At 38.0% G+C, this 16,121-nt stretch overlaps 1 protein-coding gene across 1 annotated transcript; it reads left to right on the forward strand.

The window, feature by feature from the left end:
• Positions 1-247: 247 nt before the first annotated feature.
• LOC134291572 (uncharacterized) lies at positions 248-15,735 on the forward strand. The gene is made up of 2 exons (XM_062859492.1): positions 248-1,090; positions 13,619-15,735. The coding sequence occupies exon 2, from the start codon at positions 13,626-13,628 to the stop codon at positions 15,231-15,233; it is 1,608 nt and encodes a 535-aa protein (XP_062715476.1). The 5' UTR covers positions 248-1,090; positions 13,619-13,625; the 3' UTR covers positions 15,234-15,735.
• Positions 15,736-16,121: the final 386 nt, after the last annotated feature.

Below are 16,121 nucleotides of genomic sequence, written 5' to 3' on the forward strand. Positions count from 1 at the left end.
TTTACCGCCGAGGCGGTTGGATCAAACTAATACTTTGGTTGGAGGCGAAACAACAGACAATCCAGTTTGAAATCTGGGCAAACAAACTAAATTTGTAGTTTGTTTCAGATCTTCATTTCGCTTCTCGTTGCTCGGTGACTACTCGGGAAAAAAGTAGAATTGTGTGTCGGAGTATTGTGATGGCAGGAGTACAATCACTTTTCTGAGACTATTTTGTAAACTGAAGCTGTTGTTAAGGTAAGATCAATAGTTATGGACATCCCTAGGCTCTACCCACGATGTTCAGGTATCCGCCTATCGTGGACTAGATGCTGACAAAGCAGTATCACCCTTGGAGACACTGAGCATAACCCCCATACCAGAATACCCTTTGGACTCCGAGCATATTGATGACACGATAAATCGATACCGGCGCACAGTAACACCGACCATCCAACGCAACCCAGAACAACCAGGCCAGTTGCCATCCGGTGAACTTTTGCTGACATCGAGAAAGCATCGAACTCAATCGGAGGACACAGGTGTGCCCTCGGTCTGGTCTGGCTCGATCAGTCAGTTGGAAGTGAACGTTTGAATCGATAGGTCTAATAGTCAGTTGAAAGCCCTTCTGGCCCAGTATAAGTGTTAGGAAGTGTGAAATGTAAAATTATAAACAAGAACATAATAAAAGTGATGGGATTAGGGTAAATTTGAAACAAGTAGTTTTTTAAAAACCCTAATGTGAAGTCCCGTCCATTTTTGGCGCAGTCGTACGGAACACTCTACGTGCAGTGCTAGTTTTTGGAAGACAATCTAGTGACAAAACCCGATCCGTGGTAATTGGACAGTAGTGCGAAAACCGAAAATTAGTGTCGAATTGACGACATCGGACGTGCCGGTAACCAAGGACTAAAAGTGTAACTGACTTGCGCAGGATTCAGCATTAAGTAGACGCTTAGCCCAACCCGTGGCGAAGCAAGAAACTAGTGACTATCTCCAGCGATCATCAGGAACCAGGCTCTTGGAAACCATCCCTCAACCCGTAGGTGATTTGCGCCGCCCGACACGAAAACTGCATCGGTGGGTTTCAACCCTTTAAGAGTGTCGAACCGTGAGTAAACAACTTTTCTTTTCCCAACCTCTCTATCATTTTGTATGCGTAGATTTAATCCCGTTCCTAAAGTTAAGCCTCTCAGGTACCACGAAAGAACTATGGAACAAGTTAATTTACAGGCAATTTTTGACCAAATTCAAAACTTGGAGCACAGACTTGGTGCTCTTCAAGTCGAAAACAATAATTTACAGCAGCAACAGCAACAGTTGCAACAACAGCGGCAAGCCCCCGTCGTGGAGGACCGTCGCACGGACTTCTTTCGAATTCCAGACCCCATAAGAATGATCCCATCATTCGACGGGAATAAAAGACAGCTCAGTCATTGGCTTGATACAGCAAGACGAGCTTTGAATTTATGCCGACCACACGTCGCACCGGACTTATTTGCCGTGTACGAACAGGCGGTGATTAACAAGATCGAGGGCAAAGCCCGCGATATGATATGTGTAAACGGAAACCCCACTACCTTCGACGAAGTAGCGGAAATCCTACAAAGTGTCTACGGTGATCGCAATAATATTGCTACATACCAGACACAATTATGGTCACTTAAAATGACCGAATCATTACATATTTACTATAAGAAAACAAAGGAAATAATGGTTAATATGAAGTCTTTGGCAAAGCAGAATCCAACTTATGCAAACCATTGGGACGCTATTAATCATTTCCTTGAACAAGAATGTTTAGCAGCATTTATTAACGGCCTTAGTAAACCCTACTTTGGGTATGCTCAAACAGCACAACCCAGTGATTTGGAGAATGCATACGCATTCCTGTGTCGGTTCCAAAACGCTGAGAAGACGAAGTCCCACACACAAGCTGCATTCGACCAACAGCCCCATGGTAGCAAAAATTTCAAATCTTCCAATAAACCATTTAGCAAGCAATCAGACACCCCATCTACACGACACAAACCGCTATCCGACAGACAGAAAATGACACCCATGGAAGTAGACCCGTCGTTACGTTCCAGAGTTTACAATCATGACGCTGAACAGAAAAACGACGACGATACACATGACACACATAGCGAAGACGATAGTGAAGACGAAGTCAGTGAACAAAGCGTAAATTTTCAGATAGGCCTCGATCCGAGATCATTGACTTAAATGCAATCAACGGACTTCCCTACGTAATAATGAACATTTGTGGTAAGGACGCAAAAATACTTGTGTATAGTGGATCAAACAAAAATTTCATTTCGCCCAGCCTGATTCCAAAATCAAAACAGCTAAAATGCAAAACCCTCAAAATTTCTAATAGCTCATAATTTCATCACGACAATTTTTGGCCTCAAGCAAAAAGTTACCTTCTACCTTTTAAATTTCCACAATTTTTTTGACGGAATCCTTGGATACGAAACCCTCTCCGACATCGAAGCACTGATCGACGTGAACAACCACAAAATAATCCTTCCCCACAAAACAATCCCGATGCAAATTAGGAAATTAGGCCCTTCGCAGATTACGCTGACAGAGAACTCTACGCGAATGATCAAACTACCCGTTTTACAGAATAATGGCAACGTTTACCTCCCTAACGACATACAAATTGCCAACGCTGTAATCCCTTCTGGGTTGTACTCTCACAGGCTCCCCGTATAGCCTGCTGGAACACTTTATCACTCACAGGTTCACCGTATAGCTTTGCGGAAACACTTTATCACTCGCGAGGAGAGTCCATCACAGGACTCTGATAACGATATATCCGACGCGGAAGACTTACTTCCTTGCCTAGTGGCACATGGCACGGACCATGGCACTAGATCAAGAAGGGAGTTCGGTATGTGGTATCAGTAATAACAGAGCACATTGAAACCCCTTCAAGGTTGGGCAAAGATTCCTGTATTTCTCAAAAGGTTCGGTTTTTATAGCTTACAAAGTTGTAATGGTTATCATATGCTTGTTCATGGTTCAATGTGTAAAAAAGAGAAAGAATTAACTAGACGCCTGGGACAGAAAGCTGACAATATAAATTTCGGCGATGTACCTATCGAACCCAATGTTTTGGTTATTTGACTCTTCTGATTGTACCCTGCCCTGTGGGGCCACTACACTCGTAATACGAGTCAGCAAAACAGGTGTCCGCGCGTCGGGTCAGAACGCTCGGACCGCACATGCATTCCTGACCATTCTTACTGTGTGCAGATAGCACAGTGGAAACAGCATTGATGCTTACTAATTGAATTGTATATGATTTGGTAGTTACTGTACGTATTTATGGGATGTAATTGATTATGCGGGAAGATGCACAGCACACCTTTCCCCCTTTTTTTTTTTTGAATGATTTAGTGAAATGTATATGAAACGAAATCATTTAAAACAAAAATTCTGTCCCAGAGATCTTTACAAAATAGTAGATTAAAAAATTTTTTTTTTTTTTTTTTCATTTTTTTTTTTTTGAAACAAGTTAGGCTCGGTTGTTCACTTAATACTTAATATATTTATTTTATACTGATGCTGTTATCAAGTTAGTACATTTTAATTATTCTATTTTTATGTACAATAGTGGTCTTTCGTGAACTCATTTCTTCTAATTCACAATTTAGTTCTTCAACATTTTTGACTTTATATGGTCCAATATAATGAGGATCTAATTTCTTTCTGTTTTCGTTCGTTATATAAACCAAATCTCCTTCTGATAACTTTATTGAGTTTGTGTATTTATTGAGGTATTGTAATCTATGTTGTTTTCCTTCAATTAAATTGGTTTTTGCTATTATGTTGGATTTCTGAAGTTTGTATTTGAGTTCATTATAATACAATTCTAAATTATAAATTGGTTCTACTTTGGTTTTAAATATATCCTGTGGTAACTTTGCTTTTCTACCAAAGATCAATTCGTGTGGGGTATAATCTGTATCTGTGTGTATCGTTGTATTGTAAACAAATGTATAGAATTTAATCCAGTCATCCCAATCGTCATGGTGTTCATTGCAAAAAGATCTTAGATACTCGTTTAGGCATCTATGATTTCTTTCCAGTGCACCTATAGTCTGTGGGTGATAGGCTGTAGCAAATTTCTGTTTGAATTTTAGTATTTTTCCTATTTTATTCAGTATTTCATTATTATATTCCGTTCCTTGGTCCGACCTAAGTTCAAGAAAGTTTCCAAATGTAAGTATAAAATTCTCGACAAGATTTCTTGCTATAGTCGAAGCTTCTTTATTTTGTACGGGTATTATAACCACATACTTTGTCAAATCACACTGTATTGTTATACAGTATCGATTATTGTTGTTTGTCCGGGGTAAAGGTCCTACTGTATCAATTGATATTACATCAAATGGTTTAGCCGGGGTGGTGGTTTCAATATTTGGCTCCCTGGTATGTTTATATACCTTATTTATTCGACAAGATTTGCAAGTTTTTACGAATCCAGCAATCGTTTTCTTCATATTTTTCCAATCGTATATGACTTTTAATTTCTTATATAATCGGTTTTGTCCTACGTGACCTCCTATTGGTGTCACATGGTAGTCGTGTAATATTTTGTTTATTTCGTTTATATTTTCAATTCTTCTACGTGGTTTATATAGCAAAATTTCCACGTCCTTAAATGCATTGATCGCGATCTTTTCAAACGATTCTACTGGTAAAATCGTGAATATATTATTTTGTGTCGACATAGCTATTTTATTTAACTTTTTTTCTTTAAGCATGTCATTCAACCTTAGACAAACGGACTCTAGTGTCTGAGTTCCATCGGCTGTGACTGCACATAATTCTTCTTTTTCTTTTGGATCCGTTATAATCATCATTATTTTTCCGTTCGAACGGGTTATTGTGTGTAGTTTGGGTAGTTGATAAGTTTTTGAGGAATCTTCTACTTCGTAGATTGACAGTTGCGCACCTGTAAGATCCTTTGAAATAGGTTCCCTTGTTGTTGTATTTTTAGTCATAGACCTAGTGTTTACTTTCAAAATTGTCATTTCCTTTAATTCATTTGATGTGATTGCTACTCTTGAGAGAGCATCAGCACCAACGTTATTTTTTCCTTTGATGTACTCGATTTCAAAGTCGTAATCTTCTAAATCTAGACGCATTTGCGTAAGCTTTTTGGTTGGTTCTTTCATACCAAAAAGATATACTAAAGGTCTGTGATCAGTTCTAATTATGAATTTTCTCCCGTATATGTAGGGTTTAAAGTGATTGATTGCCCAGTGTATGGAAATCATTTCTTGTAAAATTGTATGTTTTTTGGCTTCTGCCTTATTAAATGTTTTGCTAGCGTAGGCTATTGGAAGGTCATCACCATTGTGGTTTTGCGATAACACTGCTCCACATGCTACGTTAGATGCGTCTGTAGTTATTATAAAATCTTTAGTGAAATCTGGATATTTTAAAATTTGTGGAGATAATAAATAAGATTTCAATTTTTCAAATGCCGTTTGACATTTATTAGTCCACTCAAACTTTGTGTTCTTTTTCAATAAATCATTCAAAGGTTTCGCTACTCCTGCAAAATTTGGCACGAATTTCCTGTAGTAATTACAAAATGCTACAAATCTGCGAATATCATCAGCATTTGTAGGAATGGGAAAATTTTTGACCGCTGAAAATTTTGAATCGTCTGGATAGATTCCTTGATCGGTAATCTTATGCCCTAAATATGTTACTTCTGATTGAAAAAATTTACATTTGCTGGGGTTTAATTTTAAATTGTACTGACGAAGTCGTTCAAAAACTTTGGTTAAATTTGTCAAATGGTGTTTAGAAGAACATCCTATTACAATAATATCGTCAATATATATAAAAGCATGTTCAGGAGTTAATCCTGCCATGGCTATTGTCATCATACGCTGAAAACTGTTTGGGCTGATATTTAATCCAAACGGCATTCGCGTATATTGATAATGTCCGGAAGGTGTTGAAAAAGCTGTATATTTGCGTGATTCTTCTGAGAGAGGAATTTGGTGAAATCCTGACATCAGGTCAAGAGTACTGAAACATTTTGCTCTACCAAGTTGATCTAAAATAGAATCAATTCTTGGTAGCGGAAATTTGTCTGCTAATATCTTTTTGTTGAGTTGTCTAAAATCGACAACTAATCTCCATTTTTTATTGTTATCATTTGACTTCTTCGGCACTAACAATATTGGTGAATTGTATGGTGAAACAGAATGTTCCACAATATTTTCATTAAGCATTTTGTTCACTTGAGTTTGTATTTCTTCCGTTTGTGAGTGTATTTGCTTGTAATTTGGGATGTATGTCGGAATATTATCAGATACGTGTATATCTTGATAATAAAAATTGTTTGTTGAAAGCGCATCTTCGCTTAAACAGAATACGTCTGAGTAATTCGATATTAATTGTTTAAAATCTTTTTGTATAAAATTTGGTATATTCGCACTATCGATTTCATTCCAAATATTTTCTTTACGTATGTTTTTATAAGAAGTGGTTTGATTATTTTTCAGAACGTAATAATTGTCAAGTGGCTCTGTAATAGGGTTTATTTGATTGTATGATATAAATACTGGCTTATTCGTAGTGTTCATGAATTTTGCCATTGGTTCTTTTCCGGAAATGATTGCATTTCCCAAAAAAATTCCTGATTGAATTTCCTTAGCATGTACAACCATTTCACTTTTGTAAGTCTTGTTCGTTAATCGTCGAATAGTTTCACTCCTTTGCGGAAGTATGAATCCATTCTGGAAATTGTCTTCAATAGGTACAGATACTGATACATTTCCTAAATCGAAATGCAACAGCCATGACTCGTAATCAATTTTGCATCTATTTGCTGCAAGAAAATCACGTCCAAGAATTCCATCAGTTTGAATAGGAAATTCCTTAGGTACTAAATGAAATGTATGCTTGGTTTTTAATCCATTGCCGAAATTTAACTCTGTATCTGCGGTGGCAATGGTTTCAATTTCGTTTTCTGTGATTCCAATTAGTTTAATTTTTCTTGATGTATTTATTAATTTATCGGGGTTTACTTTGTTGATTTTGAATAATGATGTATCCGCTCCGCTATCTATTATTAATGTTATTTTTCCCACAGACATTGAAGTTTCTATGCAAACAAAATTTGATGCTTTTAAATTTATTGAGAGGATCGGTCTACCCGATCCCTTCTCTCTAAAAAATCAGACTGTCGGTTTTCTTGACGGTCGTTTCTATCGTCTCCTCTTTGCTCAGAGTTATTTGTCTCAGATGACGCGTTATAAATTCTACCTCTTCCAGATCCGTTCCTGTTATCGTGATTGTTATATGACCTTTCTTGACGACGGTCATTATTTCTGTAATTGTTATTGTTGCCATGGTTTCTCCAGTTGGAGTTACGTCCATTTGAATTGTTGTGTTGTCGCCAAGGGGGGTTATGATTGTTTCTCCATCCCTGACCTTGACGATGGTTTCCTCTATAAGAGTTGTTTTTGAATGGAGGTCCGTTTCCTCTAAAATTTGATTTGTACTTATTGTTAAAATAGAGTACATTTGCAGGTGGGACTGCATCATTGTCATTTTCTGCAGCCCGTCCTATTGCATCATTTAGAGTCTCAAATGTCCCTGATTTTATTATCAATTGGGCACTCCCATTTTTGAGACCATTTGCTAGAGCCTTGATTCCTGCTTTGTTGGCCATTTTTGTTGCTGTGTCTATTGGAATTGCATCATTAATGTATGCAGTTTCCAATTGACTGGTGAGTTCTTCTATTTCAGAAGAAAATTTATTTAACGTTCCGCTTTGACGAGTAGCGTTCAATTTTGCCAAGACCACATCAGCTGAGATGTGATGCTTGCATTTTTGTTTCAGACTATTTATTATGGCATCAATATTGGCTGGAGTGTCTCCTACTGCTGACCTAGCCTTTTTCTCTAATTTTGACAGCACAATTTGTACCGCAATTGGTTCAGTTGCTTGTGTAACTGCCGTTTTTAATGCTGTAAGAGCAGCAATTATGTTACTTAATCTTTCGCCATTGCCATCGTATTGAGGTATGAGGGACGACGCTAATTTAATCACTTCGGCTGCCATTGTTTCTCGGCCTTCCTGTAAATTTTCAGGAGTTGTTTTTGAACACCTTTTTAATATAATGATGGTGTTCACCAATACTTTAAAAGGAATAGTACGTTTAGTGTGTGCTAATTTGTTTTTTAGAATTTCATGGATGTGTACCCATGCATTTCTGGAAGCCTTTTCAAAATATATTAATTTAGCTTCTGATAGGATATCCTCTAATTCGATTAATGCTGTTTGTACATAGGTATATAATTGATTGCATGAAGCTTGCTTCTCTATCAGTGTTTTGTATAAAAATGTTTTATTGATAGATTTTTTTAAATTCGCTTCTAAAGTCAATAATTCTTTAAATTTTTCCTCGAGTTCAATAATATTCATATTTTAGTGTTCTATATTCATATTCATTGATTTCATTTGTTTACTCACGAGAAATTACAATTTGATTCACAAAAAAAATTGAAAGACTGCCATAGAATTGTACAATATGCTTAGGTATCTATATAATATTTTTAAGATAACTTGTTCTCTACAAAATATTTGTTGCTTACCGCAGAATTATTATACTGGTAAATTCCTCCTTTAGCGTCAGGAACAACTGGTATCCCACCAGTAACGTAACTGCTAACACCATCAGGCACGCCAGGAAACGCCGCATTGCATTGATTCGTCGGTTTCAACCAAACTGCTAGTTCCAAAATACCGCTTTCAGCTTTTTCTCCTTTCTTCTTTTGTTTTGTCTTTGCACTGTTTACCTCTTATGTGGGCGAGGTAGCAACCCTTTCAGTTTATTCGACAAACAAATTAGTAAACATGGGCAATTACTCGCCCTCCCAAATTTTGCTCCTCTGCACTAATGTGCGTCATTATTCCACGATTTGTGGACACTATCACAATGCCGGTAATCGTTGGCAACTCTTCGCTTGCGTAGTGTAAGATTTCACGTGCCCGTATTGTCACTCGGTCCACAATGTAAAGATCACTTAGCACTAGTGGATATAGTTCAGTTTTCTCATTGTTTCTCTGCACTTTTATAAATCCTTCCTTTTGAAGAATATTCAAAAAGTGTTCTCCGAGTTCAGTTTTTTTTATCACACTTTCACTGTTCCTATCTGTTAGGCTTCTTCTAAGTGTCTGCACGATATTCCTTATTTCGTCCATATTGTCTATTTATTATCACTTTTCTTCACGTTTTTTCTGGTTTTCAATTTCAGCATCAATTAATGCGTCCGTAGATGCCCACCAGCTTTCAACACTAATTCCTCCACTTGGTTTCCATTTGATTTTGGATACATCTCGTTCTTTGGTATTGTTTAATATTTTGTATAGTTCACTGCCATTTTTCTCCATAAATCGTATGGCCTTCACTTGTGCTTCAACCTGGTGGTTTATTTCCTCCCAAGTTTCCATTGTTCTCTTGTTTTGGATACACTTTTGCACTATTTGTCGAGTTTATGGAAAACACTCTTCTAATTGATGGATAAACACGTCTTCTGTTTGCACTGATTTACACTTTAGATAATTCCACCAATGATTTAGCCTTTTTCAGTGCCTTTTTATTTAAATATTTGTTAACCTCACTGATTAACGTTATTGATAATTGAAGCCCGATCATCGCACATAGTAACCAAAGCATAACTATCACTTTATCAATTTTCTCGGAATGATCACCTTGCATGTTAATGATTTCCACATGTTGATCACCGTTATGCTCTACATGAGCCTTTGATTGTTCTGTACCCATTGTCACTTTTCCTATACTAACATATCAATCACTTTTTCCATCATGTGTGTGTGTTTTTTTTTGCACTTATCTTCAGCTGCATTTATTTTCAACTGTTGGTTCGGAAAAGTCCGGTCGCCATCTCACAGGCTCCCCGTATAGCCTGCTGGAACACTTTATCACTCACAGGTTCACCGTATAGCTTTGCGGAAACACTTTATCACTCGCGAGGAGAGTCCATCACAGGACTCTGATAACGATATATCCGACGCGGAAGACTTACTTCCTTGCCTAGTGGCACATGGCACGGACCATGGCACTAGATCAAGAAGGGAGTTCGGTATGTGGTATCAGTAATAACAGAGCACATTGAAACCCCTTCAAGGTTGGGCAAAGATTCCTGTATTTCTCAAAAGGTTCGGTTTTTATAGCTTACAAAGTTGTAATGGTTATCATATGCTTGTTCATGGTTCAATGTGTAAAAAAGAGAAAGAATTAACTAGACGCCTGGGACAGAAAGCTGACAATATAAATTTCGGCGATGTACCTATCGAACCCAATGTTTTGGTTATTTGACTCTTCTGATTGTACCCTGCCCTGTGGGGCCACTACACTCGTAATACGAGTCAGCAAAACAGGTGTCCGCGCGTCGGGTCAGAACGCTCGGACCGCACATGCATTCCTGACCATTCTTACTGTGTGCAGATAGCACAGTGGAAACAGCATTGATGCTTACTAATTGAATTGTATATGATTTGGTAGTTACTGTACGTATTTATGGGATGTAATTGATTATGCGGGAAGATGCACAGCACAGTACCAAGCAGAAAATGGTTTTGTAAACGCTCCAATAAGAAACTTTGGCAAATCTGTCACCTTCCATTGGACAAAGCCAGCAAAAACTATTCAAGTAGCAGAAGTTAACAATATGAATTCACATCATTCTTATCAAGCGTCTCACATACCCCCTTCTGAATTGGAAACAATGATTAGAACCAAACATCTCAACAACGAAGAAAAATCTGCATTACTGAAAATCCTTTCTAAAAATTCCAAAATGTTTCATAATGATTCAGAAAAGTTGTCTTGCACTTCTGCAATTCAACATCGAATAAAAACTACAGATGATATTCCAGTTCATACCAAAACGTACCGATACCCTCATGTCCATAAAGCTGAAGTGGAGAAGCAAATCAACGAAATGTTGGAGGACGGTATTATTCAAAATTCTATTTCCCCCTGGACATCTCCAATCTGGATTGTTCCAAAAAAACTGGATGCAAGCGGAAAAAAGAAATGGCGTGTTGTCATAGACTACCGCAAATTAAATGAAAAGACTGTCGATGATAAATTCCCCATCCCGCGAATTGAAGAAATCCTTGACAGGCTCGGCCGTAGTACCTATTTTACTACACTGGATCTTAAATCTGGATTCCACCAGATTGAGGTACATCCAAAAGACAGGCCGAAAACTGCTTTCAGTACAGAGAAAGGGCACTTCGAATTCATTCGCATGCCCTTTGGATTAAAAAACGCGCCAGCAACTTTTCAGCGCGTAATGAACCACATTCTCGGAAATCTCATTGGAAATTGTTGCCTAGTTTACCTAGACGACATTATTATTTTTGGTAGCTCGTTACAGCACCACATCGATAACCTTAACAAAGTGCTTCAACGGCTTGCTCAAGCCAACCTTAAAATTCAGTTTGACAAATGTGAATTTCTTCAGAAACAATGTGAATTTTTGGGGCACATAGTAACCCAAGATGGCATTAAACCCAATCCAAATAAAATTGAAAAAATCCTTAATTGGCCAATCCCAAAAACAACTACTCAAATCAAAGGCTTCCTAGGACTTCTTGGATACTACAGAAAATTTATTCGAGATTTTGCAAAATTAACGAAACCTCTAACCAGGTGCTTGAAAAAAGATACAAAAATTGTCCACAACGAAGAATTTATTAGTTGTTTTAATGATTGCAAACAGTTACTAACGAGCGACCCTATTCTAAAATACCCCGACTTCAATGGAAAATTCATTCTTGAAACTGACGCAAGCGACTTTGCTTTAGGAGCCGTTTTGTCTCAGAAATTCGAAGATGGCAAAGAGCATCCCGTTGCATATGCCTCTAGAACGCTGAATCAAGCAGAATGCAACTATTCTGCCACGGAAAAAGAATTGTTGGCCATTGTATGGGCAACGAAACATTTTAGACCATATATTTACGGAACCTCTTTCGAAATTCGAACCGACCACAAACCACTTGTGTGGCTCCGGCAGAAAAATGATCTGAACAGGAGACTTTTACACTGGAAACTAGCTCTCGAAGAGCTCGAATTTGAAATCAAGTATAAGAAAGGTACTCTAAACGCTAATGCAGATGCACTGTCTCGTATTAACCCTGAGGATAAAACAGAAGTAAACGCCAACTCTACCTCCAGCGATGACATGACACAACACTCCGCGGACACTGACGATAACGACTTCATCCCGTCAACGGAAAGACCCCTTAACGGATTTGGAAATCAGATTGTACTTTTAGAGACAGATGAAGATAGTCGTGAATCCTTGACCCCATTTAAAAACTTCCACAGAATAACTATAAAGAAGGTACATTTTGGTCCAGCAGCCCTGATCAATATTCTTAAGGAATACGCTTCGACGAAATGCGCTACCGGTCTTTATTGTAGCGAAAGTATCCTTAATAGGCTGCAAACTATTTATAAAACTTACTTTTCAAGAGCAAAATCATTAAAAATTTTCTGGACACAAAGATTGTTAGAAGACGTAACAGATGAGCTGGAACAGGACCTGATCATCGAACGGCAACACAACGCGAACCACAGAGGTATCATTGAGACAAAGGCACACATCTCAAGAAGGTACTTTTTCCCAGGAATGAAGAGCAAAATTTCAAAGTTTATCAACATCTGCAAACTTTGTCAAAAGGCTAAGTATGAAAGGCGACCATATAAACAAAAATTCCAATTAACAGCAACACCATCCAGGCCGTTGCAAATTGTTCATATGGATATATTCATAATCAGAAATAGAAATTATCTAACACTTTGTGATAAGTTCTCCAGACTAACAATGGCTATCCCAATTAAAACACGGAATACTATACACATTCTAAGAGCACTAACCCACTTCTTCGCTAACGTTGGAAAACCTTCCTTTCTCGTCATGGATCAGGAAGCATCATTTACCTCAACAACAGTTAAAGAATTCCTTGAGGAAAACGATGTAGAGTACCATTATACGAGTGTTGGACAATCCTCTTCGAATGGTACTGTGGAAATCGTCCATAGGACTATTAGAGAATTGCACAACATCTTAAGTATGAAGGATTCAACTAAAGATTTGTCCGAAACGGCAAAAATTAATCTTGCAGTTTCCATATATAATGACTCAATACACTCTCAAACAAAGTTAACTCCAAAAGAGTTATTTTTTGGCTTCAGAAACGAGGACCCTGTCCCCGAAGATCTCGATGAAAGAATAAGACTGAAGGAGGAATTTTACAGGATTTTGTCTCAAAAACAATTAGAGAAAAAACGTTCAGACTTAGAAAAACTGAACATAAACAGAGAAGATCCTGAAAACTTCCTTCCAAATGAAACGGTCTTCGAAAGAAAAAGGAATAACTTGAAGCACCAAGAGAGGTATAGAGAAATACAAGTCAAAGATAATTTAGAGTCAAATATAATCGACGAGAATGGGAGAAAAGTCCACAAAACAAAATTAAAACGTAAACGTAAAACTTAATTTCGACGTAGAACTAATTGCACCTTTTTGTCTTCTTTCCCTTCTTCTCCTGTCATTTCAGCTCGAAGATGACACACAAACACCCGATACTTTTTTGTCTTACAATTATGATGTTTTTCAATCCTATTTACTCTGCTTACTTGGAAATCCTTGAACTTAATGAAAATCCCGGTATAGTTGCGTTCAAGACTAATTCAGTCTTTATAAAAGAAGGATCTCACACACTATTCCATAGATTTAATTTATTTTCCTTTACCGTCGTTCTCAAGCAGTATGAATCCATTATTTTGAACATTGAAGAAAACCCAAAGATAGCAGAACTAGTTAAAATTCTTAAACAAAAGCAGAGTCAGGCTTATTTTATCCTTGAAAATTTAACCGCTAGAAGTAGAAAAACAAAACGATCTCTTAATTTTCTTGGGTCCACCTTAAAAATGATTACAGGGAATCTCGATAATGAAGATTTGTTAAAAATAGAAAACCAACTTGAAATTCTTAAAAATTCAAATAACCTTTTAGTAACAGAGAATAATGAACAAATTCAAATTAATAAATTGTTTGAGGAAAGGATTAACAATATTACTAAACAAGCTTATAGACAGTCTAGGGAAATAGATAGCATCATTAAACAGACAAGACTGAGCTTAGACAGACCTGTCGAATGGGAACATCTCCTGCACCTACACAACATCATCTTCAACATCGACATGATCAACCAGCAGCTGTCTACAATTTTCGAGGCCATTCAGTTGTCCAAGTTGGGTTTAATTTCAAAGGCTTTCTTACAACCATCAGAGCTAGAATTTGCAACGAATCTGTTGGAGTCACAAGGCGTGGTGATTAACAGCTATGACCAAGTTTATGAGTTTTTGGAACCCATAGCATTCCACAATAACTCAGACATAATCCTACTCATAAAAATTCCTAAATTCAGGCAAGGAGAATTTGTGCAACTCCAAATAGAAGCCATTCCACGACAGTTTAAAATCATACCGATAAATGCAACAAAAGCCATTGTTGGTAACAATGAGTCTTACCTAATTTCCCATCCATGCATGAACATCGAGCGTAGCATCATCTGCGACGTCCAGATCTTGTTTAACACTTCAAATGACGGATGCTTACATGAGTTACTAAGAGGAAATACGGGTAACTGTACCTTCATTAGATCTCCAATGAAACCTGACACAAAGGAAATCGAGAATCTCGGACTGTTAGTTAAAAACTCTGTTGATCCGACTTCGATGCAAAACAGTTGTGGATATGGTCCGAGGAATTTAACAGGAACGTTTCTCATATCATTTAGAGATTGTTCCATCACCCTCAACGGAAAAACCTTTACCAGCAAAACATTCAGAGGAGAATCCAGACCTGTCATCTTACCCCTACATTCAGTTAGCGTAGATGAGTCACAGACAGAACCAGAATCCATTGACTATATGGAACAACTGCACATTAGGAATCGTCATAAGCTGGAGCACTTAGAAACAGCAAACAAAAGGACTAAAGTGCTCAACATAGTAGGAATAGTTCTCATCACATGCTTCGTAGCAGTAATTTTCGCTTTTCTTACGAGAGAAGTTCGTAAACTCAAAATGAAGCTGACAATACGGATCCCTGCAAACAATGCGTTGGAAAGCTCTCAAACAATATTGAACCGAGACGGTTCAAACTAAGGCGGGGGAAGTTATGGACATCCCTAGGCTCTACCCACGATGTTCAGGTATCCGCCTATCGTGGACTAGATGCTGACAAAGCAGTATCACCCTTGGAGACACTGAGCATAACCCCCATACCAGAATACCCTTTGGACTCCGAGCATATTGATGACACGATAAATCGATACCGGCGCACAGTAACACCGACCATCCAACGCAACCCAGAACAACCAGGCCAGTTGCCATCCGGTGAACTTTTGCTGACATCGAGAAAGCATCGAACTCAATCGGAGGACACAGGTGTGCCCTCGGTCTGGTCTGGCTCGATCAGTCAGTTGGAAGTGAACGTTTGAATCGATAGGTCTAATAGTCAGTTGAAAGCCCTTCTGGCCCAGTATAAGTGTTAGGAAGTGTGAAATGTAAAATTATAAACAAGAACATAATAAAAGTGATGGGATTAGGGTAAATTTGAAACAAGTAGTTTTTTAAAAACCCTAATGTGAAGTCCCGTCCATTTTTCAATATCTTCAGAGTGCCTTTATGGCCTGCAATTAAACGAATATCTCATATCCACCTAGGACACAATAGCTGTGGTTAATCGCCGGCAATCAAGGTCTCTTTCCATCTTGACCGCCTATAAAAATGTTCGATAAGCCGACTAACCCAAACGGACATTTTTGCAGACATCCAGACCGAACCGGACACCGGGAGATGAATCTGTACTGTCGCCGCTAGGACCGAGGCTAGGACGATGTCATCTTAAGGACAAACGTCTTCAAATCCCGCTCTAACATTGCATCGAAACTTCAGACGCACAAATCTCAAGAAGCAAGCTTTAAACAACAATGTATTTCATTATTCTGTTCTTGCTCACTTGCAATTAGCTTAAAATAAAAAGCTCAGGTG

This window comes from Aedes albopictus, chromosome 3 (genome assembly GCF_035046485.1).
Source record: "Aedes albopictus strain Foshan chromosome 3, AalbF5, whole genome shotgun sequence".
NCBI lineage: Eukaryota > Metazoa > Arthropoda > Insecta > Diptera > Culicidae > Aedes > Aedes albopictus.